This window comes from Thalassophryne amazonica, chromosome 17, assembly GCF_902500255.1.
Source record: "Thalassophryne amazonica chromosome 17, fThaAma1.1, whole genome shotgun sequence".
Taxonomy (NCBI): Eukaryota; Metazoa; Chordata; class Actinopteri; order Batrachoidiformes; family Batrachoididae; genus Thalassophryne; species Thalassophryne amazonica.
In genome coordinates, this window is record NC_047119.1 from 45,172,451 (window position 1) to 45,199,026 (window position 26,576).

At 40.1% G+C, this 26,576-nt stretch overlaps 2 protein-coding genes across 5 annotated transcripts in view; one reads left to right on the forward strand and one right to left on the reverse strand.

Annotated features, from left to right (window-relative positions):
• Nucleotides 1-8,782, forward strand: LOC117529220 (potassium voltage-gated channel subfamily V member 2-like). 3 transcript variants are annotated; one of them, XM_034191947.1, is made up of 9 exons: nt 1-1,274; nt 2,111-2,242; nt 2,631-2,809; nt 2,904-3,075; nt 3,271-3,462; nt 3,626-3,880; nt 4,921-5,037; nt 8,044-8,169; nt 8,281-8,782. In XM_034191947.1, exons 1-9 carry the CDS (start codon nt 1,137-1,139, stop codon nt 8,554-8,556), a joined length of 1,587 nt encoding a protein of 528 aa, XP_034047838.1. In that variant the 5' UTR covers nt 1-1,136; the 3' UTR covers nt 8,557-8,782. The 3 variants fall into 3 exon arrangements, with proteins under 3 accessions (XP_034047838.1, XP_034047836.1, XP_034047837.1); XM_034191945.1 differs by having other exon boundaries at nt 3-2,230; nt 8,044-8,782; XM_034191946.1 differs by lacking the exon at nt 1-1,274 and having other exon boundaries at nt 2,144-2,230; nt 2,631-3,075; nt 8,044-8,782.
• The window catches only part of pum3 (pumilio RNA-binding family member 3), a 21,392-nt gene continuing 3,484 nt past the window's right edge, over nt 8,669-26,576 (reverse strand). For both annotated transcript variants that reach the window (XM_034191939.1, XM_034191940.1), the window contains 15 exons: nt 23,540-23,708; nt 23,262-23,337; nt 18,233-18,326; nt 17,668-17,734; nt 17,216-17,390; nt 16,091-16,194; nt 15,941-16,019; nt 13,997-14,095; nt 13,864-13,917; nt 11,756-11,836; nt 11,385-11,527; nt 11,017-11,239; nt 10,021-10,108; nt 9,690-9,780; nt 8,669-9,303 (listed from right to left, as the gene is read on the reverse strand). In XM_034191939.1, coding sequence (XP_034047830.1) covers nt 9,162-9,303; nt 9,690-9,780; nt 10,021-10,108; nt 11,017-11,239; nt 11,385-11,527; nt 11,756-11,836; nt 13,864-13,917; nt 13,997-14,095; nt 15,941-16,019; nt 16,091-16,194; nt 17,216-17,390; nt 17,668-17,734; nt 18,233-18,326; nt 23,262-23,337; nt 23,540-23,708 — 1,685 coding nt within the window. In that variant the 3' untranslated portion in view covers nt 8,669-9,161. The remainder of the gene's footprint in view (nt 9,304-9,689; nt 9,781-10,020; nt 10,109-11,016; nt 11,240-11,384; nt 11,528-11,755; nt 11,837-13,863; nt 13,918-13,996; nt 14,096-15,940; nt 16,020-16,090; nt 16,195-17,215; nt 17,391-17,667; nt 17,735-18,232; nt 18,327-23,261; nt 23,338-23,539; nt 23,709-26,576) is intronic.

Consider the following 26,576-nt stretch of genomic DNA (forward strand, 5'->3'; position numbering starts at 1 on the left):
CCCCACTGGCAATGCCTGCTTAACAGTAATGTATAAAAAAGGAGCTAAACTGATGATTCCTGTTTTTGCTCTCACCTTTTGGAAGAAACAGAAATAGGACACTGAAGAGCTTTAACAAAGTCCGGCTGCATCTGTTCATTATCTGTGTTTTAACCAGATTAATCACCACCGATCTGACCTTTGCCCTCATCAGGGAGGTGACATTTGGATAAACACAACAGCTGGATTAAGATTAGATTAGATTACAAAACATGAAAATTACAAAATTAACACTGAGCACATCTGCCTCCTCCAAAAAAAATTACATTATTTGCACAAAAATGTTTTGTTGCTTTTGTTATATAAACTGATCAATAATCAGACTTAGAAATACAGCATTATGGAGTTGAATGAGTTCAAAGTGCAGATGTTGATCTTTAATATGAACATTATTTAAATCTGTTTATGAAGTGCAGCATTTTGTGTGTTTGTAACTGTCAGAATGGTGTTAAATCACCTCGCGGTCTTCTGACGTCTCCGTTTTTTCTTGCCACAATGGCAGATCCTGTATGGATCCACATTAACACTGGATGTTCTTCCAGATGTGTGATGGAGAACGAGCGCACCAGCTGCATCCTCTGTGCACCAGTGTAGTCATGCTGCTCAACACCAAAGAGTTATTTACACCATTATGAAGTTAATTTGACACGTTTGTCAGTTTTTAATCAACATTATTGACTTACATTCCTGATGTTTTTCATGGGATGGTTTAAAACCCGGAGTTTGTAAGGAAACTGTTTTGACTTTTTTGGCATCAAAGTTGATTTTTCTAAATCTGCCTTATGATGTCACAAAGGGTATTCTCTATTAGTTACAGATATGTGAACAGTGTCTTTTTCTGAATCTTTTTGTAAATAATTTAAAGCAACAATTTTGTTCAAAATCTAAAATCTCCATGTTTTGCTGAGACTGAAGGGTTTTAGTGGGTGTGCACAGAGTATGCAACGTTACATGAGGAAGATGGTATTTAAAACTTTAAGCCTCCAGATGAGCCTCTGTCAGCTTTAGACGACATCCGCCTGCTTGCGTTTGTGCTCGTTTCGTGCACATGTGGATTATGTCACTTGTCTGACCAGTCGACTCATGCAGTAGCAATCATGTTGACCCGCCTCAGGGCCCGCAGCACAAGTTTGTTCCCAGGGTACAAAACCGGCAGCCAGACCCAAGCTGGCAAAGAGCCGCCTGACGATGTGGACTTCACCAAGATGTCAGTGAAGCCCTGGAACTCCATGCAGGTCAGACATTTATCTTTATAAAATTTAAAATTTTTTCCTGTTTACTTCAGGAAAAGAGCTCTTTGTCAAGAAAACTCAACTTCAGTGGATTTCGCTTGAATGATGGATCTTATCCAGATCTGTTTATCTATTTATTCTTGTGCTTTTAGATTTAACTGCTGAATTTGACACAATGGACCATGAAACCACCATCTCTCGCTTGGAACAGTGGGTGGGCATCAGGGGCATAGTGGTCGAGTTGTTTATTAGCAGACCAAAGTTTCTGTGTCAGCCTTGGCCACTCTGTATCCTCCTCTGCTCCTCTCTCATGTGGGGTCCCGCAAGGCTCAGTTTTAGGCCCTCTCCTTTATTCCCGCACTTGGTTTTATAAGTATGAAGCAGGGTATTCTTTTCCACTGCTATGCGGATGACTGTCAGATGTATGTGCCCCTTTAAAAAAAATGATGTACACTCTGTTACTTCTTTATTGAAGTGTCTTGATGACATAGAAGCCTGGATGGCTTTGAATTTTTTAAATTTTAACAAGAAAACTGAAGCAATGGCTTTTGGTGGCACCACTGGGAACCCCCAACTTTTAGGATGGATCTGGGTAAAAAGGGCAGAACCATAATTTACATATGTATGAGAGAAAAGAGATGAGCCTTTCGCCTGATGAAAATATTATGAGAACATTTAAAAAAAAATAAATTAATAATAATACTGGAAAAAGTCACCTGGGAACCTGTAAGACTGTATGGTACAAAAGCCTAAAGTAGCTGAGAGTTTCTGTGTAAACTGGACTTTTAGTGTGTCCAATCTGGTCCTTGTGATGGTGTTTTTTGTGTGTGTGTATGAAGGATCTGTGCAGAGACATTTACGATCTTTACGCTGAGTACGAATATGATGAAGAGGAAGATCGATGCCCAACGTTTCCATCGCTGCTTCCCGCCACCAAGCAGCGCGCGCTCAACATCAACGTAGGCGGAACGGTAACACCCACAGTCACTGTTAAAAATTAAATAAATAAATAAATACAAAATTGTTAAAGAACACAATGCTCTACGACGTGATTGTTATGGAATAAAAACATTTAAAAAATTGATTTATCTCTTAAAATCATGTAATTGTCCAATGAGGCGTTTCCCCAAGGAATCCAGCTGTTGCCGCCATTTGGTGCGTGTTGTGCATTTAGTCGTGGGTTGTGATGTTAGTGTAGGCAACATCATACTTGTCTACGGACAGAAATATTGATTTCGCTAATGAGTTTGACTCATAATGCCTGCTTTCTTACAAAACTCTAATTCCTGCACCAAATTAAGTAAAATGTTTCGTGGTTGTTGTGTTGCCATAACTCATGTTCTACTTCCTGTTCTCCAGGTGTACCACATGCCCTATGTTTTAGCCACTAGATATCCAAAAACACGGCTTGGCTGTGTGGCCACATCCTCGGACCACAGCAGGAAACTGGACCTTTGTGATGACTACATTGTCCAGAGGAACGAGTTCTTCTTTGACCGGGACCCCCAACTGTTTCACACCATCTTCAACTTCTACAGGTACCGAACACTCAATCCGTGATGGATTTAATCCAAACTTGGGCTTCACAAAGAGCCACAGAAACTGTTCTGTGATCATCTGGCTTTTCACCAGGACCGGGGTTCTGTGGATTAAAGATGAGCTGTGTCCAAGGAGCTTCCTGGAGGAGATAAACTACTGGGGCGTCAGGATCAAAAATGCCCAACGCTGCTGCCGGATCTCCTTCGAAGAGCGACAGGATGATCTGAACGAACAGCTGAAGACACAGAGGCTGCTGATGGAGGAAGTGGGTCTTCTTCACCAAGATTCACACTTATTTTTTTGCATCAGTTGTTTTAATTTCCCCATCAAAACAAAAAAAAAAATAGTTCCATCTTGTAGTTGAGAGTTTTGTTTTCTGTTTGGCATCTAGTCTACAAAGCAGTCTAAAAAGACCAGATGATCAAATTGTATTAAATCCTGTTTATCTTTTTAATGACAGATGGTGACTGAGGAGAACGAGGCATTATTTCACAGCATGGCATACGGGCCAACCAGGAGGAACATCTGGAATTTGATGGAGAAGCCGTTCTCCTCGATCCCTGCCAAGTTGATGGCGGTTGCCTCTTCATTCTTCGTGCTGGTGTCACTGGTCACCATGACGCTGAGCACTGTGGGGGACATGCACTACAAGGTTTGTTTCTGACTCACACCAGGTTGGAGATATCTACAATTTGATGCTAAACCAATTGGACTTCTTATTTAGTTATGGTGAAACACCTTGAAGACTAAACAAGAAGTCAAGTAGGTTTTGTGTAAATTTACATTATGTATTTATTTATGACTTTGTTTTCCAGACGGCATCAGGCCGGCTCAGCGGCAGGTTCTACGGTGAACACCTTGAGACGTTCTGCATTGGCTTCTTCACACTGGAGTACTTTCTTCGATTGATCTCGACTCCTGACCTGAAGCAGTTCGGTCACAGCGTGCTGAACACTGTCGACCTGCTCGCCATCCTGCCACATTATCTACAGATGATGCTAGAGTGCTTTGAGGACAAAGATTTACAGATGTATTCAGAGGACATAGAGACCGTAGGGCGTGTTGGGAAGGTAAAGATTATCATCTGCTGCTTATAACTTTACATAGGTCTCAGAGGTTCCCAAAACATTTTTTTTTTTTTTTTTTTTCCTAAAAATCCATTCTGGTCCTGGATTTTAGCCTCTAAACTCCTCTGTGTCAGCCGCACACAGAACAGGCTGCTTCTGTGTTATCACTTTCATCATGGTCCGAGTTATAGCACGTTGTCCACAAGTCAACCCGGAGATACTGGACGCACACTGCAGATTTTGGGATTTTTTTTTCAGCATTAGTCAATAGCACAAACATAAGGTTTCTTAATAAGGATGTTTGTCACGATATAGCACAGAGACCGACTCTGAAAGAAATATCATGACAAACTACTACAAAAAGGCAGAATTAGTTGGGTTCACTAATAAGGCTAATGGATAAAAGATTAGCATTCCACCACAAGAATGACAAATCCAAACAATGACTAGTTTACAGCAAATTTACTCTTTATATTGTCCAGATGTACCACTGTTGACTTTTTGCAAACTGCCACCATGAGAAGGCCGGACTTTCCAGTCGCACCACTACATTAAGGCAGAGGGCATCAATGAAAGACTCTGAGCCGTTATCGTTTCTGAAGATGGCAATATGCATTTGGCATATTGTCCCTGCACAGGGTGAGATATATAAATATTAATGTATAATATTGAAATAAATATATATGCGCAACATGCCCTTCAATACTAACATAAGGTCTCTTTCTTAACATAAGGTCTCTTTTAACTATTTTACTTTTTCCATGTTGTTTACAACCCCCCCAAAAAATGTGGTGCCGCCCCTGGAAATTATGGCCTTAATGAAACCTACTTTCACATTCCAACGTCATTTCTGGAGATACATGACTCAAACGGTTTAAAACATATTTGGGTCACTTTGTCTACAAATACACACAATTACATATAGAGACTCCGATATCACCAGAACTCCTGAACACTTTAAGTTCAGTTTTTGTAGAGTTTGAAACCTGAAATGTGTCTGCTCCTTTGATGAAAGTCTATTAATGCTGTGGTTCCGGGTGCAGGTGGGTCAGGTTCTGAAGATTATGCGTCTGATGAGGAGCTTCCGGATTCTAAAGCTGGCTCGTCACTCCACAGGTCTCAGAGCTTTTGGGTTCACACTCCGACAGTGTTACCAGCAGGTCAGAAAAACACATAAAGTTAATATAAACAGAAAATCAGTACACTTTATTTTGGGGATATTTTAGTTATTAGTTCTATTTTACCAGTTCAAATAAAATTCTCTGTAAACTAAACTATTTTACCTGTATAAATAATATCAGGTTATAAATATTAACATATAAAAACTGCTGTAACACTAATGCAGCCCTGAAAAACAAGTTTATTCTAAATCGTCACAGAAGTGAAAAATTCACAACAGATGATAGTACTGTGCAAAAGTCTTAAGCACTCTGGGAGTTCTCATTATTTTTCCCCCCTTTGTTGTCTGTTTTAAAGTTAAAAATATTCATGCTCTAAATGGACACTCTTTTGGGCCTGAAAGTGGGCGTGTCACTACTGTCAAGGCTGGCAAAACATACCACTCAGATTTTATGACATATAAATACAGAATATAAGCAACAGCCTGTGCTCAAGGTTCTTGAAATAATACGATAGCACCACCTGCTGGACATTTACCATTAATGTAGGTACAACAACATGATTTGTTTAGGTATTTAAACCACATTTGGAACTAGACATGAACTACATTAAGTAAATACTTCACTTTCTCTCTCTCTCTCTCTCACACACACACATACACATTGCCTAGTCCATATCAGGAAAGATAACCAGCAGTGGGCGTGTCACTACCGCCAAGGCTGGCAAAACATACCACTCAGAATTTACTACGTCTTATATAAATACAGTATACAGTGGGGTAAAAAAGTATTTAGTCAGTCCCTGATTGTGCAAGTTCTCCTACTTAAAAAGATGAGAGAGGTCTGTAATTTTCAACATACAGTAGGTACACTTCCCGGAAATCACATTGTAGAATTTTTTACAAATTTATTTGTAAATTATGGTGGAAAATAAGTATTTGGTCAATAACCAAAGTTCAACTCAATACTTTGTAACATAATCTTTGTTGGCAATGACAGAGGTCAAATGTTTCCTGTAAGTCTTCACCAGGTTTGCACACACTGTATTTGGTATTTTTGCCCATTCCTCGATGCAGATCTCCTCTTGAGCAGTGATGTTTTGGGGCTGTCGCTGGGCAACATGGACTTTCAACTCCGTCAACAAATTTTCTATGGGGTTGAGGTCTGGAGACTGGCTTGGCCACTCCAGGACCTTGAAATGCTTTTTACGGAGCCACGCCTTTGTTGCCTGAGCAGTGTGTTTGGGATATTTTCATGCTGGAAGACCCAGCCACTTTGCATCTTCAATGCTCTCACTGATGGAAGGAGGTTTTGGCTTAAAATCTCATGATACATGGCCATGTTCATTCTTCCCTTAACATGGATCAGTCGTCCTGTCCCCTTTGCAGAAAAACAGCCCCAAAGCATGATGTTTCCACCCCCATGCTTCACAGTATTTATGGTGTTCTCGGGATGCAACTCAGCATTCTTCCTCCAAACATGCGAGTTTAGTTTTTACCAAAATGTTGTATTTTGGCTTCATCTGACCACAATATTCTCCCAGCCCTCCTCTGGATCATCCATATGCTCTCTGGCAAACCTCAGACAGGCCTGAACATGTACTGGCTTAAGCAGAGGGACACGCCTGGCACTGCAGGATTTGAGTCCCTCTGTGCGTATCTGTAGCCTTTGTTACTTTGGTCCCAGCTCTCTGCAGGTCATTCATCAGGTCCCTCTGTGTAGTTCTGGGATTTTTGTTCACCATTCTCATGATCATTTTGACTCCATGGGATGACATCTTGCGTGGAGCCCCAAATCGAGGGATATTATCAATGGTCTTGTACGTCTTCCATTTTCTTACAGTTGCTCCCACAGTTGACTTATTCACACCAACCTGTTTGACTATTGTAGATTCACTCTTCCCAGCCTGGTGCACATCTACAGTTTTCTTCCTGGTGTCATTCGACAGCTCTTTGGTCTTGGCCATGGTTGAGTTTGGAGTCTGACTGTTTGAGGCTGTGGACAGGTGTCTTTTATACAGATAACGAGTTCCAACAGATGCCATTAATACAGGTAACAGGTGGAGGACAGAAGAGAAAAGACAGAAGAGAAAAGACAGAAGAGAACTTAAAGAAGTTACAGGTCTGTGAGAGCCAGAAATCTTGCTTGTTTGTGGTTGACCAAATACTTATTTTCCACCATAATTTACAAATAAATTCTTTAAAAATCGTACGTGATTTCCTGGATTTTTTTTTTTTCCTCATTTTGTCTCTTAGTTGAACTGTACCTATGATGAAAATTACAGACCTCTCTCATCTTTGTAAGTAGGAGAACTTGCACAATCAGGGACTAAATACTTATTTACCCCACTGTATAAGCAATAGCCTTGTACTCATGTCCCACAACAGCCTGTGCTCAAGGTTCTTGAAATAATGTAATAGTCCCACCTGCTGGACATTTACCAATAATGCAGAACATGAATTTGTTGTAAATTCAAACAGCCACATTTGGAACTAGTTGACATTAACTACATTAAGTAAATACTTCACTTTCTCTCTCCCTCACACACACACACACACACACACATATGTGTGTGTGTGTGTTTTCAAAGTGTTCCTTTATTTTTTGATGTGTGTATATTACAATAATACACACACATACACATAACCACACTTCATTAATATTTGTCTGATAATAAAAAATCCAAAAATGTATAGTTTGTACGAGCTATGATTCAGTGTTACGGGGTAAAAACAACTACATTGGTGACAAAGGTCAATTTCAGTTTGTACAGGGGTCAAAAGTTAAAGTTGCTTCAATTTTGGTAGAAAAATTAATAAAATTATTGGTTGAGCCTATAGGATTAATAAATAGAATATTTATGACTATGTTCAATGTTTAGTCTAAAAAGTAAAGGTCAAACAAGGTCGACATTTATTGGATTCTGTGACATTACCCTATAAACTCTCCTTTAAAATAGTGTCATTATTTTAATCCAGGCCAAGTTTTTTTTTTCTTCACCGTGGCATCAGCAAAACTGTAACTCAGCCTGATGAAACATGCATACAGGTCGGCTGTTTGCTGCTCTTCATCTCCTTGGGGATCATCACCTTTTCGGCCATGGTGTTCACAGTGGAACACGACGTCCACAACACAAACTTCACATCCATTCCGCAGGCGTGGTGGTGGGCGGCGGTGAGTAACACTAAGGTCTTGTTCCCATTTAGCCTTCAGGATCCTGTATCATTTTCTTCATGTTTGATGTTTGGGACTGTGGTCTTGTGTTTCCCGGTGGTCCTTCTCCAGGTCAGCATCTCCACGGTGGGATACGGTGACATGTTTCCAGAAACTAACCTGGGCCGTATCTTCGCCTTCGCCTGCTTCTCCTTTGGCATCATCCTTAATGGCATGCCCATCTCTGTCCTCTACAACAAGTTCTCTGACTACTATGCCAGGCTCAGGATCCGTGAGTGCACAGATGCCACCAAGGTCCGCGGGAAACTTCACTTCGCCAGGCGCACGGTTAAACGGGTCAACAAGTGCTGTGAAGGCATCAAACTCAGAAGTACCTCTAAGAAATGAGAAACTTACTAAGACTGTAAAATGTACACACAGGATGAGTTTTTTGGCTTCCATGTAGCGCCACCTTCAGGATAGACTGCTTTTTCACAGTTTAGAGAGGTTTATTATTCACCATCATCTTTATTTTGTAAAAAATTTTCTGTTTTTCTGTCAGTCTGTAAAAACGGAGCATCAGAAAATATTTAAGAAAATATTACAGCATTTTCCGAGTAGCTTAATCCCAACCAAAGCACCCTCAGAAAATATTATACAGGAATCTGTAACATTCTAAAGGCAAGCTTCAGTTATTCAGTTGACAAATGACGGACAGGACTTTGTAAAACTGGATTAGCAAGCTGGATTGGGACTCGACTGGCACAGTCCACTAATATAGGACTGTGACTGGCTGTCAGCACAAACTCACAGGTCAAAGTTCACTGGACCTGAACTCATGCATGTTCACCAATCTGCCCTCACAGGTGAAATCAACATGGAAAATTTCAAAGGAATTTTTTTTTTTTTTTTTTTATGAACTCTGTACGATACATTCGTCAAACTGCTGACAAGCGTCACTTTGTCCTTTTTGCTCTGGCAGGGTTTCTTTTCCACAGACCCTTTTACTGCCTTTAAGCGAGTGGTCGGGAGAGGCGGAGCTTCTCCAGCAGAATTTCGGCTCCTTTATTGCTAACACTGCTGAGCTCTGGGATGACGGACGCCAGCGTCGCCTTCACGTCCTCGGCCACAGACACGTCGCAGCTGCTCAGGAGGCTGCATGAAAAAACAAAACCAGATGATGTAATAAAACATCAAAAAGCGCTTATGACATCATTGGAGCTAGAAAATTGATGTGCACTTTTTTTCCCCCTTTTTTGGCATTTTGAGGGAACCAATCATCCGTTCACATCTACTTGTGACATTTGCTGTATACTCAGTATAATTTATTACTATTAATAAAAATCTTATTTGTGATGCAAAACACATTTCTTGTTTGTTTGTTTTTTTGTCCCAATCCTGAGACTGACTACATCAACTTGTTTCATCTTTCTGCAGAAAAAAACTCTTCCCAAAACCCACAATTATTAAATTAGTGGGGGAAAAAGCTCCAGAAAATACGTTTAATTGTGTCAATGTGTTTCACGGCTGTGGTTCGATACCTGCAGAGCACTATGGCACCTCGGTTTACTCGGATCCAGGTCTTCAGTTTATCCGTCCCCACTGTGTCCACCAGGATTCTGCCAAATCCTTCTGAGAGCGAGAAAAGATTTAGTCATCAAAACGCCACTGATTGTCAGCTGTCACAATCAGTGGCCGCTCTGTTCACAGGTCAATACTTTAGCGAACTTAATCGTTTTTAAACGCTAAACTATTCGACACTGAAACAGCAACAATGTGCACAGTGCACGGTTGAAGAGTGAGAGCCCATTTAGCCAATTACACTGAAGCTTCAGTCTTTCTGTGCACGCTTAAATTTGTCTGCGCACGTACCTTCCTTGCCAGCATCAGCCAGTGCGACATCCTGCTCTATGAGCCACTTCAGCACCAGGTGACCCGCCGGATGCTCGGCCGGGTGAAGCTGTGGAGCAAAAACTCAAACATTTCAGTGCTCCCAAAATACCACACGCTTATACTCATAATAAACAAAACAATTCGGACCGTTTAATCGCAAGTTTCTGAATTCAGCCAGTTTATATCCAGTTTAAAGCAGCATCAGGTAAGATCAAAGTAAAAACAGTTTTGGTTAGAGGTGGGGGGGGGGGGGTCCACCAGTGCCATCGTGCACCAAACGATGGATTATACAATACGACCAACACCACAAATATGCAGAACAAACTTTGGGCCAGTTTTTAATTTTAAATGCCAAAGAAAAATGACATGAGATAATGAAAATTAATGCCAAATATTACTTCATTTGTGATGCGATCAGAGTCACAGACGTAGCTGGCCTCTGTCTTGTTGTGGAACAACGTGCAGGTGTTCTCTGGTTCAGGCTGAGAAACACACCGGGAGCAGACAAATGCCGTAAGCCAGCGTGTTTCAACATGCTCAAACTTATATAAAACTTACCCATAACTTAAACACACGCCAGCATTCAGTGCATTTTTAAGATGCCGGCATACACAGACTAAATTGTCAAGGTGTGACAGGGTCTTAATACCATAATATTAATACAGTCACCATCCAAAAAGTAAAAATAAATAAATAAAATCATTCATTTTAATTTTAGATCATATCTCCCACCTCTAGTTGACTAATTTAACCAATTTAAATCCAGTTTAACTCACCTATGGTTTTGTACCAAACCGTTCCCAATTACAATGTATCTGATTTAAACCAGTTTCTATGAAACCAAAATGAAAATGTCTTAATTCTTGAAAAATGGCCACATCATGAATCAATCATTAAAGGTTTTTTTTTATTTTTATCAGCTAATTGATAGACTAATCATTCCTATTTGTTAGTTTAGTGGAGGAGGTCTCTCACCTCTCCATTGACGCCGCCTGGCACTAACTCCTGATTGGCCAGCTGAGCCACAGCTGTCATGGCGGGTCGCAGGTCACCGCATGCTGAAGCCAGGATGTCGCTCACTGTAACGCTTGTCGCCTTGTCCATCACCATGGTGGTGGCGTTGTCACGGAGATAGTCCAGCAGAGGTGGGGAGACGACTTCCAGCAGCTCTTTCCTCCGAATCGCTGCATCCTTTTTACTGTCGGACCCGCAAGTTACTTTTCACAGGTGTAGCTTTACCGATCAATGTGCCATTTGCGATCAATAAAGGTCCTGTTTTGATCGGTGTGTTCATGTGCCTGTAGGATTTTTGTAAACTGAATATTTTGCAGACCAGAACTCACCTGTGGGCGTTTCCGTCCCCTTGCTTCAGGACCTTGATGATCTCGGGGAGTAGGTGGGCGGGGTCTCTGGGGCTCAGCAGGTACAACAGAACCTTCTTACCGTATTTATTACTGATCACCTCATCCAGGGATGATAAAATCTCCTGAACAGACGGGAATAACAGGCTGATGTGACCTCTGACCTTGATTTATTTCCTACAACCTCATCAAACTGCAGTTTATTCTACAGCGTTAAAAATAAATCTCATTTATCAGTCATTTATATTCTTAAAGGGCCAGTTCACCAAAATAAAACATTTCCCTCAATTTTATTATTATTAGATTATTTATAAGGAAACAGATTTTCACAGCTTTGAAACCGTGAGACTTACCGACAGCACGGCTTGTTTGACCAGCTTGGTGTCGTCCACACAGTCGAACATGGCAAGGAGGACGAGGTGACCGAACTCCCCCTGAAGACAAACAGACCAGAGGTCAGGTTATCACGCCTGAACTGAGAATCAGAAAGTTACAACGCCGACTTTTTCCATTAAAAATACATTTAAAAAGAACAGTCTTTAATCTTAAAGTGAATTAAAAAAAAAAGAACAAAATAATGATTTGCATAACTTGCTATTTATGCTGAAGCCAGAAATGGTCTCTGTCCATCTGTGTGGCCAATGTGCATGCCATATCTCAACAAAAAAACTGGTCTATCAATGTAAAACTTGATACAGAAGGTCACCTCAACATGGCCTCTGACAAGTTTGAAGGTAGGCGCATTTCACTTCTAACTGTGGCCACCAGGTGGCCAAGTTTCTGTGTATTTGTTTACCTGATATGTTGATAAAGACTTGGTCTATCAATGTAAAACCTGATACAGAAGGTCAGCTCATTACGATCTCTGACATGTTCAAAGCCAGGTGCATTTCATTTCTAACTGTGGCCACCAGGCGGAAAAGTCTCTGAGTGTGGTATCTCAACAAAAACTTGGTCTATCAATGCAAAACTTGATACAGGAGGTCACCTCATTAAGACATCTGACATGTACAAAGCTATGTGCATTTTATTTCTAATTGTGGCCACCAGGGGCCAAGTCCGTATGACTGTGTACACAGGGACGCCGGTAACGCATTACTCTAATCTGACCGCTTTTGTCAGTAATGAGTAATCTAACGCATCAATATTTCCAAATCAGTAATCAGATTAAAGTTACTTCTCAAAGTCAGAGTGTTACTATTATTTTTGTATTTTTACAGTATAAATCAGGGGTGCTCGACCGGTCGATTGCAGAGGTAGTGTAGGTCGATTACAGCATTAAAACTGGCCCCTGGGCAGAAAAGCTCCGAGTTGAAAAAAGAAAAAAAAAAACAGTTGTCGTCTTTCAAAGTGCTGTGACAGTAGCACAGCTGCACTGAGCTTTACTAAGACATTTTGATGCTTTTTTCTTTAAAATTGTGCAGATCTGAGTATCTTTGCTAAAAACAGCTGAAGACCCGTGACGCGATAACAACAAATACTAACGCTCTTTTTTTCACCTGAATGCCCTTAAAGTCTCTGAGGATGACATGACGTAAAAAACGCAGACAAAACTTTCTTACTTCCTTTCAATCTGGTCGTGCTTTCTGCATAAATACACGTTAATCATTCTTCCTGCTCAAACAACAAGAGGCAAATCCAGATGGAAAGGGGTGTGGGGGAGGAGGGACACAGCCCCCCCCCACAACACCCCTAGATTAAAGGTCCCCTTTTGAAGACATTTTTTCATACTACTACTTTTAATAATAATTTCAACAACTAAAATGTTTAGAAATAATTTAAATGTTAGAAAAATGGTAGAAAAAATTTAATTGTTACATTTATAAACAAGAGCAATCAGAGATTTCTGACGTCCACCAATCTGGATCCAGATCACCTGCAAAATTTTATGGATTCTTCCATGGCCTAATATGTATTTGTGTTGAACATTTCATCAAAATCTGTGATGTAGTTTTGATGTAATCCTTCAATGTGTATATAAAGCAAAATCTTGATCCAGAATCCAGATCCAGATCCCCTCCAAAATTTAATGGTCTTCCATGGCTGCAAATTTGGTGAGAATCCGTGAAGTAGTTTTGATGTAATCCTTCAAAGACTATATAAAGTGAAACTTGATCCAGAATCCGGATCTGGATCACCTCCAAAATTTAATGGAGTCTTCCATGGTCTAATATTTATCTGTGTTGAAAATTTTGTCAAAATTCGTGCAGTAGTTTTGATGTAATCCTGCTAACAGTAATCCTTCAAAGTCTATAGGAAATGAAACTTGATCCAGAATCTGGACTGAAGTTGGCCTCAGTGATGGAGATTAGGGTAACTATTGCCCTGGTTGTTAAGAAGCTTAATCCACACCGGGTCAGACAGCAGAACGTCTCCGCATCCTGTTTGCTGATTTTGTCTGTGCGACTCATTTCAATGTTGTTCTGCGTTTAGTTTCCACTCGAAGAAGCCGAGAACTCACCGTTGCAAACTTCACCATGTAGGTCTTCATTGTTTTGATGATGACTTTTCTGTCCTGAAATGTGAAGGAAAAAAAAGTTTTCAGAGCATACAAAAAGGGTGGGGCATCATGTACACTGAGCCACATGACTCACCTTAGCAGTTCCGTGCCACAGGCAGTTCATGGCCACTCTCGCTCCGTCGTGCGTGTGAGCCATGTAGACCACCGCCTCTCTGATCGACTCAATCATTTCCTGTCATGCCCAAAAACAACAAACAGGTTGACCCAAATGACCACAACCTGTTTATTTATCTGAACATTGTTTCCTGAATGAGACAATAAATCACATAGAATATTTTAAAGTTACAATGCTTGAAATATTTACAACTGGCGTGCCCAACCAGACGACCGCGGTCAACTGGTCGATCGCCAGCTGAGTTCCAGTTGATCGCATCACACTGGTGCTGTAATGTACAGTGTGCTGCTATAACAGATTGATGCAGAAGGTGGCAGCACTGCACCAATAAGGATGCCAGCTGCCGTTAAACACCATAAAAGAAGAAGAGGGCTCTTCTTCTATGGTGCAGAATGCAGAGGAGAAAAAACAAAAATGAGAAAAAATGTTTTTGAAGCAATAGAACAGCTTAAAGAGCTGAAATAAGTTACACAGTGGACAAAACGGTATGTCAGCAGTTCAAAAGTCAGCATTTTTATTAATTTATTTTTCGTGCATTTGTTGTTTGTGAATGCAAATAGTGAGTCGTTAGCTCAGTTAAACTGATTTACTGCTTTTGTTAAAGATTATGACCATGTTTGGGATTTTTTTTTATTTATTTTTAATGCATTTGTTTTGTGTAATGTTTACAAAAGCAACACAGGTGAGCCATTCCTGTAACAGTTTATAAATGTAATACAGAGATAAACTGTGACTATTAATACTTCAATTGACTGGTTTTGTTAAAGATGATGACCAAGTTTGGGATTTTATTTTTTATTTATTTGTTATTCCGTGTGCAACTGGAGAACTGCTGCACACAGACATTATTTGGCTCAGCAGAGGTCATTTCTGGGACGGTTTTATGAATTTTTGAAATGTTCAAATCGTGCTGAATATGCGCAGCTTTTAGATTAGCCTTTCTTACTTCTTGCCTCCTCTCAGTGCCAGAAGTCCCACTAAGGTAGGGAACAACTTTTCTGACTTTAATTAGGCGTTGTGTAATTTGAGTTGTGTGTTTGTTGTGTTGTTACAGGCTGGTCTTAGGCCTACTTGTACTTATTCTTTGCACCATACACATTTACTTCAATAATGCACTATTACTGTTAAAACTTTATCTTTGTGCCAAGAAAAAATTGCAGCTACGCTATGGCTTTCGATATGGCTTGGTAGATTTTGTTACACTGTCAACGTTAAAAGTAGATCTCGGTTCAAAAAAGGTTGGGCACCCCTGATTTATAAGAACGCCAAAAATAAATGTTATGAAACATAATTTTCTCTTCTCCCTGACAACAGTAAAGTAAATGGTAAATGGACTGCATTTATATAACGCTTTTCCATCTGCATCAGACATTCACCCCGATGTGAGGGTGCTGCCATACAAGGCGCTCACTACACACTGGGAGCAATAGGGGATTAAAGACCTTGCCCAAGAGCCCTTAGTGATTTTCCAGTCAGGCGGGGATTTGAACCAAGGATCTTCTGGTCTCAAGCCCAACGCCTTAACCACTAGATCATCACCTCCCCTCCCCAATGTGATGTCACCTAAAGTATTTTAGATGACATCACATTGTGCTTAGCTGGCTCCTCCCACCTGTGATGCCTGTCATATTGGTTCAGAGTAGCTTTGAATGTTTGTTGTAAAAAAAAAAATCATGTTTCCACTTGCTATAATGCTGCAATCATCTGCTGTTGTGGTAGAAAGGAATTTAATTGATTTGAATTTATGAAGGACATCCCTCAAACAGTGAAGTGTGACTGGATTAACTAAATGTAAAAAAAAAAAAAAAAAAAAAAATCTATCCTTTTTCTCCATTTTGCCAAGTCCCACCCACCTTCAAAATGTCCAATGTCATCAATCCATAAAAAAAAGAAACCCCTTACCGTTCTCTGTTTGTCAGGTGCAAACGTGAAGAAATCGAGGAAGACTTTGTGGACCAGCGAGTGTTTGATGACTTGTTCTCTGAAACAAAACAGACACTGTGGTCAGACGAGTCACGACTGGACTGCACGTGTTTGTGTTTCTTGTCTTACTTCTGAGCCATGGGTGTGAGGATCTGCTTCATCTCGTCAATGATGTTGTTCAGCTTGTCGGGATTTTCTTCCAGCACTTTCTCGATGGTGTTACACACTGACGACTGGATGGGGGAAAAAAATTAATAAATAAAAGTACAGTGGTTGTCAAACACACCATAAAATAAACACGGTTCATTCTGCTGCTAAAACTGACATTTTATTTTTTCGCTTCACACATAAAACATTTAGGCACAGAGTTTTAACGATGCTGATATTACTGTTATCTTCTAGATTTCAGTCAAACCAGAGTATTAGTCACATCGGTTCAAGTTGTGCTGAAGAGTATGAAAGTGCTGTTTCCTATTTTTTTATTCCAGAGCGTTGTTCAGTTTGAGAACATGATTTATTAAATTTATCCATTCTCTAAGTAAACAGACATTTCATTCAGATTATCATCTTCTTGATTTATAGTGAATGACATCCAGCTTAATGGTGCATTACTCCCACCTTCTGCTCCAGACTGTGAATCACAGTAATTCATACAGTTTACAGGATCAGCTTGTCATGTGTGTATCAGATGCTATCTTGTGGCCACTGATGACCATACAATATTTTTTTCATAGACGAGTCGCTCTGAAATACAAGTCACAGGACCTCCCAAATTAGTAAAAAATAAATCTGCAATATATAGTCCAGAAAATATCGTAACCATCTGATGTTGTGCCATGGACCTAACCAAGAATTCTTTGCTCGTAAGTGTAACTATGAAGCCTTGAATGACTCCGCTGACGTGACAGAGCAGAAAGGACAGAGTGACATTAACCAACAAAGAAACATGGTTTTAGTTTATGTTCAGCACGCAAGGCAAACGTTTGACTGGTAGTGTAAATAATATATTCATCTTTTTATAATTTTTGTAAAATAAATTATGAAAGAAATTCAAATGACCTTTTTATCATCTTTTACGATTGCTGACACTGAAGCTGTTATTCTGTACAAAAGACATATGCGTTTGATCTTCTGCCTATTAATGTGCTGCTTCCACACAGGTGCAGAGAGAGAGAGAGAGAGAGAGAGAGAGAGAGAGATGTAATTGTTGTATCGATTCAGTTAAAAGCTCAAGAAAGTGTTTGTATGTGTTACCCTGCAGACGGTGAAGGTGTTTCCGTACAGCTCCTCAGTGAGCATCAGTCTCTGGGCGAGCACTGCTTTGTCGTTGTAGGCGTACTCAATGATGGCCGAGGCGGCGGCGTGGCGAAGCATTGGACGGACGTGACCTTTCAGGGTTTTTATCACTGCTGCCACCAGCTCCTTGTTCCTGCAAATAAAGCCACAAAGCCTGAGATTAAAACACATGCTCATGTATGAAAAAACAAATTAAACTGAACTATATATTTTTATTTTGTCTACAACCCAAAAATAATTAGTGTTGCATCAGAAAGGAGAAAAGAACCTCAAAATAATTGATTAGCAAAACAGTTGGCAATTAAGAATGACTCATTCCAACTGTAGTTTGTTGTATTTGGTAAATGGTGATCAAACTGTGGACTTCCAAAAAAATGATGCGGGGACAACTGCTGTTCAAAGTGACTCACCCGTACATCAGCAGCTTTTTGACTACGTGTCTGCCATACTGCGATTTACATAAACTGATGATGTCATCTGTGGGACACACAAAGGCATCGCCCGGTTAAACTTTACCTCAAACTCTAACTGGCACATTTTATTATTTTATGAGAATAAATGAAACCAAAAAATCATTATAGTACTTCAGCATCTGTTCTCAGGACGAGAAATGGGCTTCTGTTACATTCAAAAACGTTTCAACGCAAAGAAAAGGGCAACTCCAAATGCACAAGAAATTTTAGTCATTAAAAAAGAAAAATTCTCAGAATAAACTAAAACTGGTTTCTTCCTCCACCCCCACCCATGCCCCCAAATAATCAAGACAGAAAAAAATAAAACATTGATTCTGCATTTTTCTTGAATACACTAGCAGGCAGTACTTCTAGCCAATAGATGGCACTTGTCTACAATACAGTACAGTGTCATTACACAGGACAGCCTGGATCAATGTGAAGGAGGAAAACAAACATTCTGGGATGGATTTTGTGTTCGAGCAGTTCTGACAGACACATGACAAAAAACTGGACGGCTCACCTTTGAGTTCTTCAAACACTTCTTGTCTTTGGTCGTTGTTGCCAAACTGAATGAAACACTGCAGGACTCGAACAGAATCGTGAGCAAACGCCATCTGCAGGCAGCACAACAGTATTACAGACAAAAGACAAGTAGCACTTGACAGAGCTCACAGCGCCACCTAGGAGATAATATGTAGATGTACTGTTTGCACATGCAAAGGATGAACTAAATTAATTTTATTTCTAAGGTCCAGAATAACAGGCACCACTAGAAACTCAAGTCACTCAGCAATTTATTTTCTTTGTATTGTCAGTATATTCTTCTGTCACAGCTGTAACAAAAAAAGCCCTTTGAAAAGCACAGATTTTTTTTTAACAAGTTGCAATTTTTTAAGTGTATTAGCAGCTCTTTAATTTGTTTGGGGTTTTTTTTTTTTTGGAATGTTTTATTATTGCCATTTATTCTTTTATAAGTGGAGTTTATTTTGATGATTCCTTTGATTCCTGGGAAAGCTCAATATAAATAATAATTATATATAACTATTTTTTTTTTCCAGCATACAAGTTGCACCAGAGTATAAGTCACACAACCCCCCAAAAAGTTAAAAATAAATAAAATCAATTGTGACTTACATATACCCTGTCAAATATGGCAAAAGTCTGGGCGGCGTTCAATCAACACACAAAATTTATGACATTTATGGTGACATTTCACATGTGCAATGTCAAAAGAAAACATGAATAAAATCTTATTCCCGTGGCATTTTTAAACTTTTGAAAGTTTGATTCATGACACTGTAATACCAATTAAAGTCTTATTTTTAGATTAACAAATTTAATGCCTTTAAGAGTTTTTAAAGATCTGCAGGAACTCTGGTATAGTTTTGTCAATTGTGTAAATCCTAATTGCTTTGAGCAGAAGAGCGTTATGACAGTCCTGGAGAATTCCCAACGCTGCCTTCAGTAATTTGATATTTTTCTAAATTAAGAACAAAGACTAAATGAGACCACGATCTTTGGATTAGAATTATTACAGGGTCCAGCCCCTCTAAAGCACAGAACACCCATCTACATGCACTGACCCTGATCTCTGAATGACCTTTGAAAGTTATGCTCCATTTACACCGGACTGAGACTTATACAGGTGCTGGTCATATAATTAGAATATCATTAAAAAAAAGTTGATTTATTTCAGTAATTCCATTCAAAAAGTGAAACTTGTATAATGTATACATTCATTCCGCACAGACTGATATATTTCAAGTGTTTATTTCTTTTAATTTTGATGATTATAACTGGCAACTAATGAAAACCCCAAATCCAGTATCTCAGAAAATTAGAATATTGTGAAAAGATTGAATATTGAAGACATCTGGTGTCACACTCTAATCAGCTAATTAACTCAAAACACCTGCAAAGGCTTTTAACTGGTCTCCCAGTCTAGTTCTGTCGGCTACACAATCATGGAGAAGACTGCTGACTTGACATCTTGCCTGGACGAAAGACAAAAAGGACTGCACTGCTGCTGAGTGGTCCAAAGTTATGTTTTCTGATAAAAGTAAATTTTGCATTTCCTTTGGAAATCAAGGTCCCAGAGTCTGGAGGAAGAGAGGAGAGGCACAAAATCCACATTGCTTGAGGTCCAGTGTAAAGTTTCCACAGTCAGTGGTGGTTTGGGGTGCCATGTCATCTGCTGGTGTTGGTCCACTGTGTTTTCTGCTGGTGTTGGTCCACTGTGTTTTCTGAGGTCCAAGGTCAACGCAGCTGTCTACCAAGAAGTTGTAGAGCACTTCATGCTTCCTGCTGCTGACCAACTTTATGGAGATGCAGATTTCATTTTCCAACAGGATTTGACAACTGCACACAGTGCCAAAGCTACCAGTACCTGATCTAAGGACCATGGTATCCCTGTTCTTGCCTGACCTTAACCCCGTAGAAAATCTATGGGGTATTGTGAAGAGGAAGACTCGACACGCCAGACCCAACAATGCAGAAGAGCTGAAGGCCACTATCAGAGCAACCTGGGCTCTCATACCACCTGAGCAGTGCCACAGACTGATCGACTCCATGCCACGCCGCATTGCTGCAGTAATTCAGGCAAAAGGAGCCCCAACTACATACTGAGTGCTGTACATGTTCATACTTTTCAGTTGGCCAACATTTCTAAAAATCCTTTTTTTGTATTGGTCTTGAACAATATTGTAATTTTCTGAGATACTGAATTTGGGATTTTCATTAGTTGTCAGTTATAGTCATCAAAATTAAAAGAAATAAACATTTGAAATACACCAGTCTGTGTTTAATGAATGAATATACAAGTTTCACTTTTTGAATGGAATTACTGAAATACATCAACTTTTTCATGATATTCTATTTATATGACCAGCAACTGTATAAGACCTACAAGATCATGATATTTTGTCAACTCTCACAAGTCTTGGCTGGTCTCCAAGGGGATCTGTTATTTGCATTTACACCAAGCTTGTACTGCGACTGAATTGTGCGAGTGGAAAATGTTAATATCCGCGTAACCCCATGCAGAATCAACCGGGAGTCAATTACGACCCACAGGATCAAGTTGCGTGTAAGTTGAGACGTGAGAGTTTATCGAGACAGATTATGAGACCCATGTATCAGTCAATCGGTCACACAACTTGTGCGAGTGTTTTGAACAGTTCAATACACTCGCACACCTGCTGGAGACGGGCGGGGAGTGATGGCGACCAAGAGGGATCTTTATTCTGACCATGGAGACCCCATTGTGACCAGCCTGCAACCCCAGTGGGGGTCCATGAGAGTGATTAACTGAATGAAATACAAAGTGACTAAAACTGACATCTAAGGAGAATATATAAAATAAAGCCATAATCATAAAAACCATCATAAGGTCATGAGTAACAAAAGAACCGTACAAGACAAAACAATAGCAACATCAAATACCAGAGCATAAGTACAATGATCATGTGGCAAAAACAGATAGACGGAACATAAGCGGGTCAAACAAAACACGATCGCAACAGCCAGGACCCTCGCACAGCTGACCAGCGTAGCCATGACAATGGGGGAACCCTCATATACACACACACGCAGACAGTACAAACACATGCGCATAGGGCCTTCATGATTAGGAATTTCGGGAGACAATTAATTGTCAGGCAAATAATTGCGATTGATGATTATATTGTCTATTTTTTTCTTTTTTTCCCTTCTTTATATTCTACTATCATAGTACAATTTCACAACTCGGGAAGAATGTTTGGCTTCTGTGAGTGGAGAATCTGAGAATAGTGCAGCATTTTTATTTTTAATCTTCATTTTACATGTAGTCCCAACTTTTTCTGATTTGTGGTTGTTTCTGTTGCATTTCTGAAATTACAGAACTGCTATAAATAAAAGTGTGAACATTTTATTGTGTTTTAAAACTTTGTGGAGCAAATGCAAACACCAAACTCGTATAAAGAAGGAAAAAACACCTGGACGTGCAGGAAAACTGATATAAACTTAACAGAACAATGCAGGCTGATTAGACTCCCCATATTTTTTTGTATAAATAAATCAGAATACAATAAGAGGTAACTCACTTTGAAATAATTAAAACATATAGCTGCAGCTTAATAACTTTGAAAATGAACAGAAATCAGCAGCTTGTATTTTTATTCTGACTCCAGTTCATTCTAGTGTGATGAAGTCATCCTTTTTTCCTCATTAGTCACGTTTTGTACTTGAACACCACATTAAGCTCAACACTGAACAAATACATACGTTTGGAAAATAACAGCTGTTAAAGTTCAGCTTTTTGTGATCTGTGCCTCTGAACATCACTGCACAGCTTTTCTGCAGCAGGTTTTTTAACCCGTATATGTGTCATTTTTGCTCAGTTCATTTATATAGTAAATTTTAAGGATATATGACGGTTTATTTCATCGCATGATCTCATAAATTCAGTATATGACGCGCACATGGTGTGAACAGGACGGTGCCATCAGAACCGCATGTGTAGAGAAAGTACAGAGAGTGAGAGGCAGCTCCACGGTTTGTTTTTTGTTTAACATGTTCACTCGGGTTAAAATCCTCTCTCTCTGCTCTGCACTCACTGTCTCATGTGCACTGATGGTTGTCAGCAGAATGTAACGTCTCGTGCCTCCGTTCAGGAATCTCCCTCCTCCCTCTCAGTCTGCAGGGAGTTGACTCCACGCGTGCGCACGCGCACGCACACACACACACACACAGTTCCTTCGGTAAACTGCGCATTTTAAACGGCTTTGAATAAGACGGCCACTGTTTTAATCGGCCGTCTTATTCAAAATTTGAACGTACAAATGACGGCAGGATGGCTCGCTGCCTAAAACTATGAATTTTTGGGAAAATCAAAGACTTAAATAAAATAAATGACTCGTCAACCACTAAATTAGTTGTTGACGATTTCGATCCACAGCAGTGTCGTGATACATGGCTTTGGAACCAGAACCTCCTCACTCTCCGTGTTATTATCCGAGCCTTGCTAACCATCCGACCAAGAAGAGAGGCTAAACAGAGTAAGTGAGGAAGCGAGGCTGCTTGCGGCTGCAGCTGCAACATGATGACATCAGATTCTGAGTCGTTTTATGCAACTTTGTGGATAAAATAATCGTAATTATGAAAAATATTCGTGAATATGAAAATAATCGCGATTGGCAAATATTGTAATAATTGTGACTGCCCTACATGTGCACACGCACCAGACTCAAACATGCACAGGCACACCCACAGACACAGGACACCCACAACAGACAGATGCTAGAGGAACCATACACACTCGCACCAGACTCAGACATGCATGTACGCACACATGGATCAGCAGCTGAGGGCAAAACACTCGCTCATACACACATACTCACAGACACACACACCACAATACGGAGGCAGATGGAGGGGGAAATCATTCAATTACCCAGCTCTGACCAAACCCCAACACAGAGGCCATTTTTCGATCGCAACAAGGTCATAGACTCGGTGTAACATTTCAAATGAATGAAGAGTAAAGAAGAATAAAGAGAAAGTCAACTGACCTGTTTGATTTTACCGCGGATCAAATCGTGAAGCTCCTTCAACAGTTTCTTCTTTAAGTCACCGTCGCAGTTTTTCCTACACACACACACACAGACACACAAACTGTAAAGCCTAATGTATGACAGACCACTAATCAGTGTGCAGAGAAAAGCATCAAAGAACAAAGCTGCAATCCTTCAACATGTCATTATAAACTCTATAATATGGATCTGTGCCTCTGTTATGAGATGGTGGCGCCTGTGGATGAAGAACTTTCCCCCTCCGTGTGTGAGAGTACCTCCTGAGGGTTCCCCACACTTGTTTGGACTGACAGATGATCTGAAACATGTCCTTCCGCTCCGCCTGCTGCCGGCTCTTCTTCAGGTCCTTCTTCCGCTGCTGTCTGTTCTTCTTCAGCTCCTCCTTTGATTTGAACTCACCTTTCTTCATCTTTTTTGCTGCAGGACCTAAGAACACAAACACACCCACCTTCTCTGAAAAGGTTTTCACATTTTCTGGATGACTCCAAGAAAACGACACACAGGAAGAAGATGATAAAGGCTCTAAACCTATTGACCGTTCTCCTCATCAGTCATCAGATATGAGGAAAGTGCCTCCAAGAACTCCACCAAGAGGTCAAAGCTGCAGAGGAGACCTTCATCAGGTTTAATGTCCTGAGAGTCTAGCTCACCTGTCGTCTCTGAAAACTCACACCTGCTGCTATGTTTTTAAATAAAACAAAGGTTCTTTAAAGAGTAACTACAGCACCGTGCTCGTTTAGTTCTCAGGAACACTGATTTGTGTTTAAATTTTTATTCACTTATATAAATGGGAAATGTCATAACATGGACTGCTTAGTCCAATTAAGGGTCACGGGGGGCTGGAGCCTATCCCAGCAGTCATAGAGCGCGAGGCGGGGTACACCCAGGACAGAATGCCAGTCTGTCACAGGGCCACAAACAAACACATTCACACCCACTCGCACACCTACAGACAATTTAAAGATTCCAATCCACCTAACCCGCATGTCTTTGGATGTGGGAGGAAACCGGAGCACCCGGAAAAAAACCCACGCAAACAAGGAGACAACATGCAAACTCCACACAGAAAGGCCACAGGCAGGAATTGGACCTATGACCTTCTCGCTGGGAGGCAACAGTGCTAACCACTAAGCCACCGAAAAGTGGCTGAAGATGAGTATGAGTAATAACACGGATTTTTCCATCCAGTGCTGATGTCAGCATTTCTGGGATACTGACAATTTACATGTCGCGCAAATGTTTTTCACATCAATATTTGACTTCTATGAGCATGTTAAATGTTTATATTTCCCTACACATGAATTTTTCACGCTCATATAACAGAAGAAACCAAAAAAAAAAAAAGCAGATTTAACAGGCTAATACATCCAGTTTGCATGGAGACATTTTGAAGTAAATTCATACCAAAGATAGGTTTTGATTTGTGTGAAATAACTTTAAATGACAACAAATTCCATCAAAAACATGACATAAGGTCAGCATTAGCTTTTCCGTATAAATGATGATTAAAAAAGTTAGGCCAGCATTTTGCTCGAACCCGGCCTATTTGAATTTATTCTTGACAAACTTTAAATCATCTCCCTGCAACAGAACAATGCTTCCATCAATTTGTTTTGAAGATTCAACACAATGCGGAATTCATTGTAAAATCTATAACGGCATTTCACATTTGCTGCTGTGTGGATGAGCAGTGGCACGTTAGATTTATCTTTCGGTCTTGGCTCAGCACGTGAAAATGTGAGACTTCATATCCACTGTGTCGTCTCATTAGAGAGATTTCCAAATGATTTACAAATACGAATATCCTGAAATTGGACCACAGGCTAAATCCGATGCGGGGCAGGAAAACAAAAATAACCTGGAAACTAGCCTTGGAAGTAAAACCCCGGATTTCCAGGAGTTCCCGGAAAACTCACACCACTGCATTATACAGTAGTGTTCAGAATAATAGTGCTATGTGACTAAAAGGTTTAATCCAGGTTTTGAGTATATTTCTTATTGTTACATGGGAAACAAGGTACCAGTAGATTCAGTAGATTCTCACAAATCCAACAAGACCAAGCATTCATGATATGCACACTGTTAAGGCTATGAAATTGGGCTATTAATAAAAAAAAAAAGTAGAAAAGAGGGTGTTCACAATAATAGTAGTGTGGCATTCAGTCAGTGAGTTTGTCAATTTTGTGGAATAAACAGGTGTGAATCAGGTGTCCTCTATTTAAGGATGAAGCCAGCACCTGTTGAACATGCTTTTCTCTTTGAAAGCCTGAGGAAAATCAGGCGTTCAAGACATTGTTCAGAAGAACAGTGTAGTTTGATTAAAAAGTTGACTGGCAAGGGGAAAACTTATACGCAGGTGCTGTTCATCTACAATGATCTCCAATGCTTTAAAATGGACACAAAAAAAAACAGAGACGCGTGGAAGAAAACAGAAGACAACCATCAAAATGGATAGAAGAATAACCAAAATGGCAAAGGCTCACCCATTGATCAGCAGAGGTTACAATTTGCCAAAGAACACATCAACTGGCTTAAAGAGAAATGGAGGAATATTTTGTGGACTGATGAGAGTAAAATTGTTCTTTTTGGGTCCAAGGGCCGCAGACCGTTTGTGAGACGACTCCCAAACTCTGAATTCAAGCCACAGTTCACAGTGAAGACAGTGAAGCATGGTGGTGCAAGCATCATGATATGGGCATGTTTCTCCTACTATGGTGTTGGGCCTATATATCGCATACCAGGTATCATGGATCAGTTTGGATATGTCAAAATACTTGAAGAGGTCATGTTGCCTTATGGTGAAGAGGACATGCCCTTGAAATGGGTGTTTCAACAAGACAATGACCCCAAGCACACTAGTAAATGAGCAAAATCTTGGTTCCAAACCAACAAAATTAATGCCTCGCAGATGTGAAGAAATCATGAAAAACTGTGGTTATACAACTAAATACTAGTTTAATGATTCACAGGATTGCTAAAAAAGCAGTTTGAACATAATAGTTTTGAGTTTGTAGCATCAACAGCAGATGCTACTATTACTGTGAACACCCCCTTTTCTACTTTTTTTTTTTAACCAATAGCCCAATTTCACAGCCTTACAAGTGTGCATATCATGAATGCTTGGTCTTGTTGGATTTGTGAGAATCTACTGAATCTACTGGTACCTTGTTTCCCATGTAACAATAAGAAATATACTCAAAACCTGGATTAAACCTTTTAGTCACATAGCACTATTATTCTGAACACTACTGTATACAGCAAGTGACCAGACCCGATCTGTGTGTCTGTGTTGCG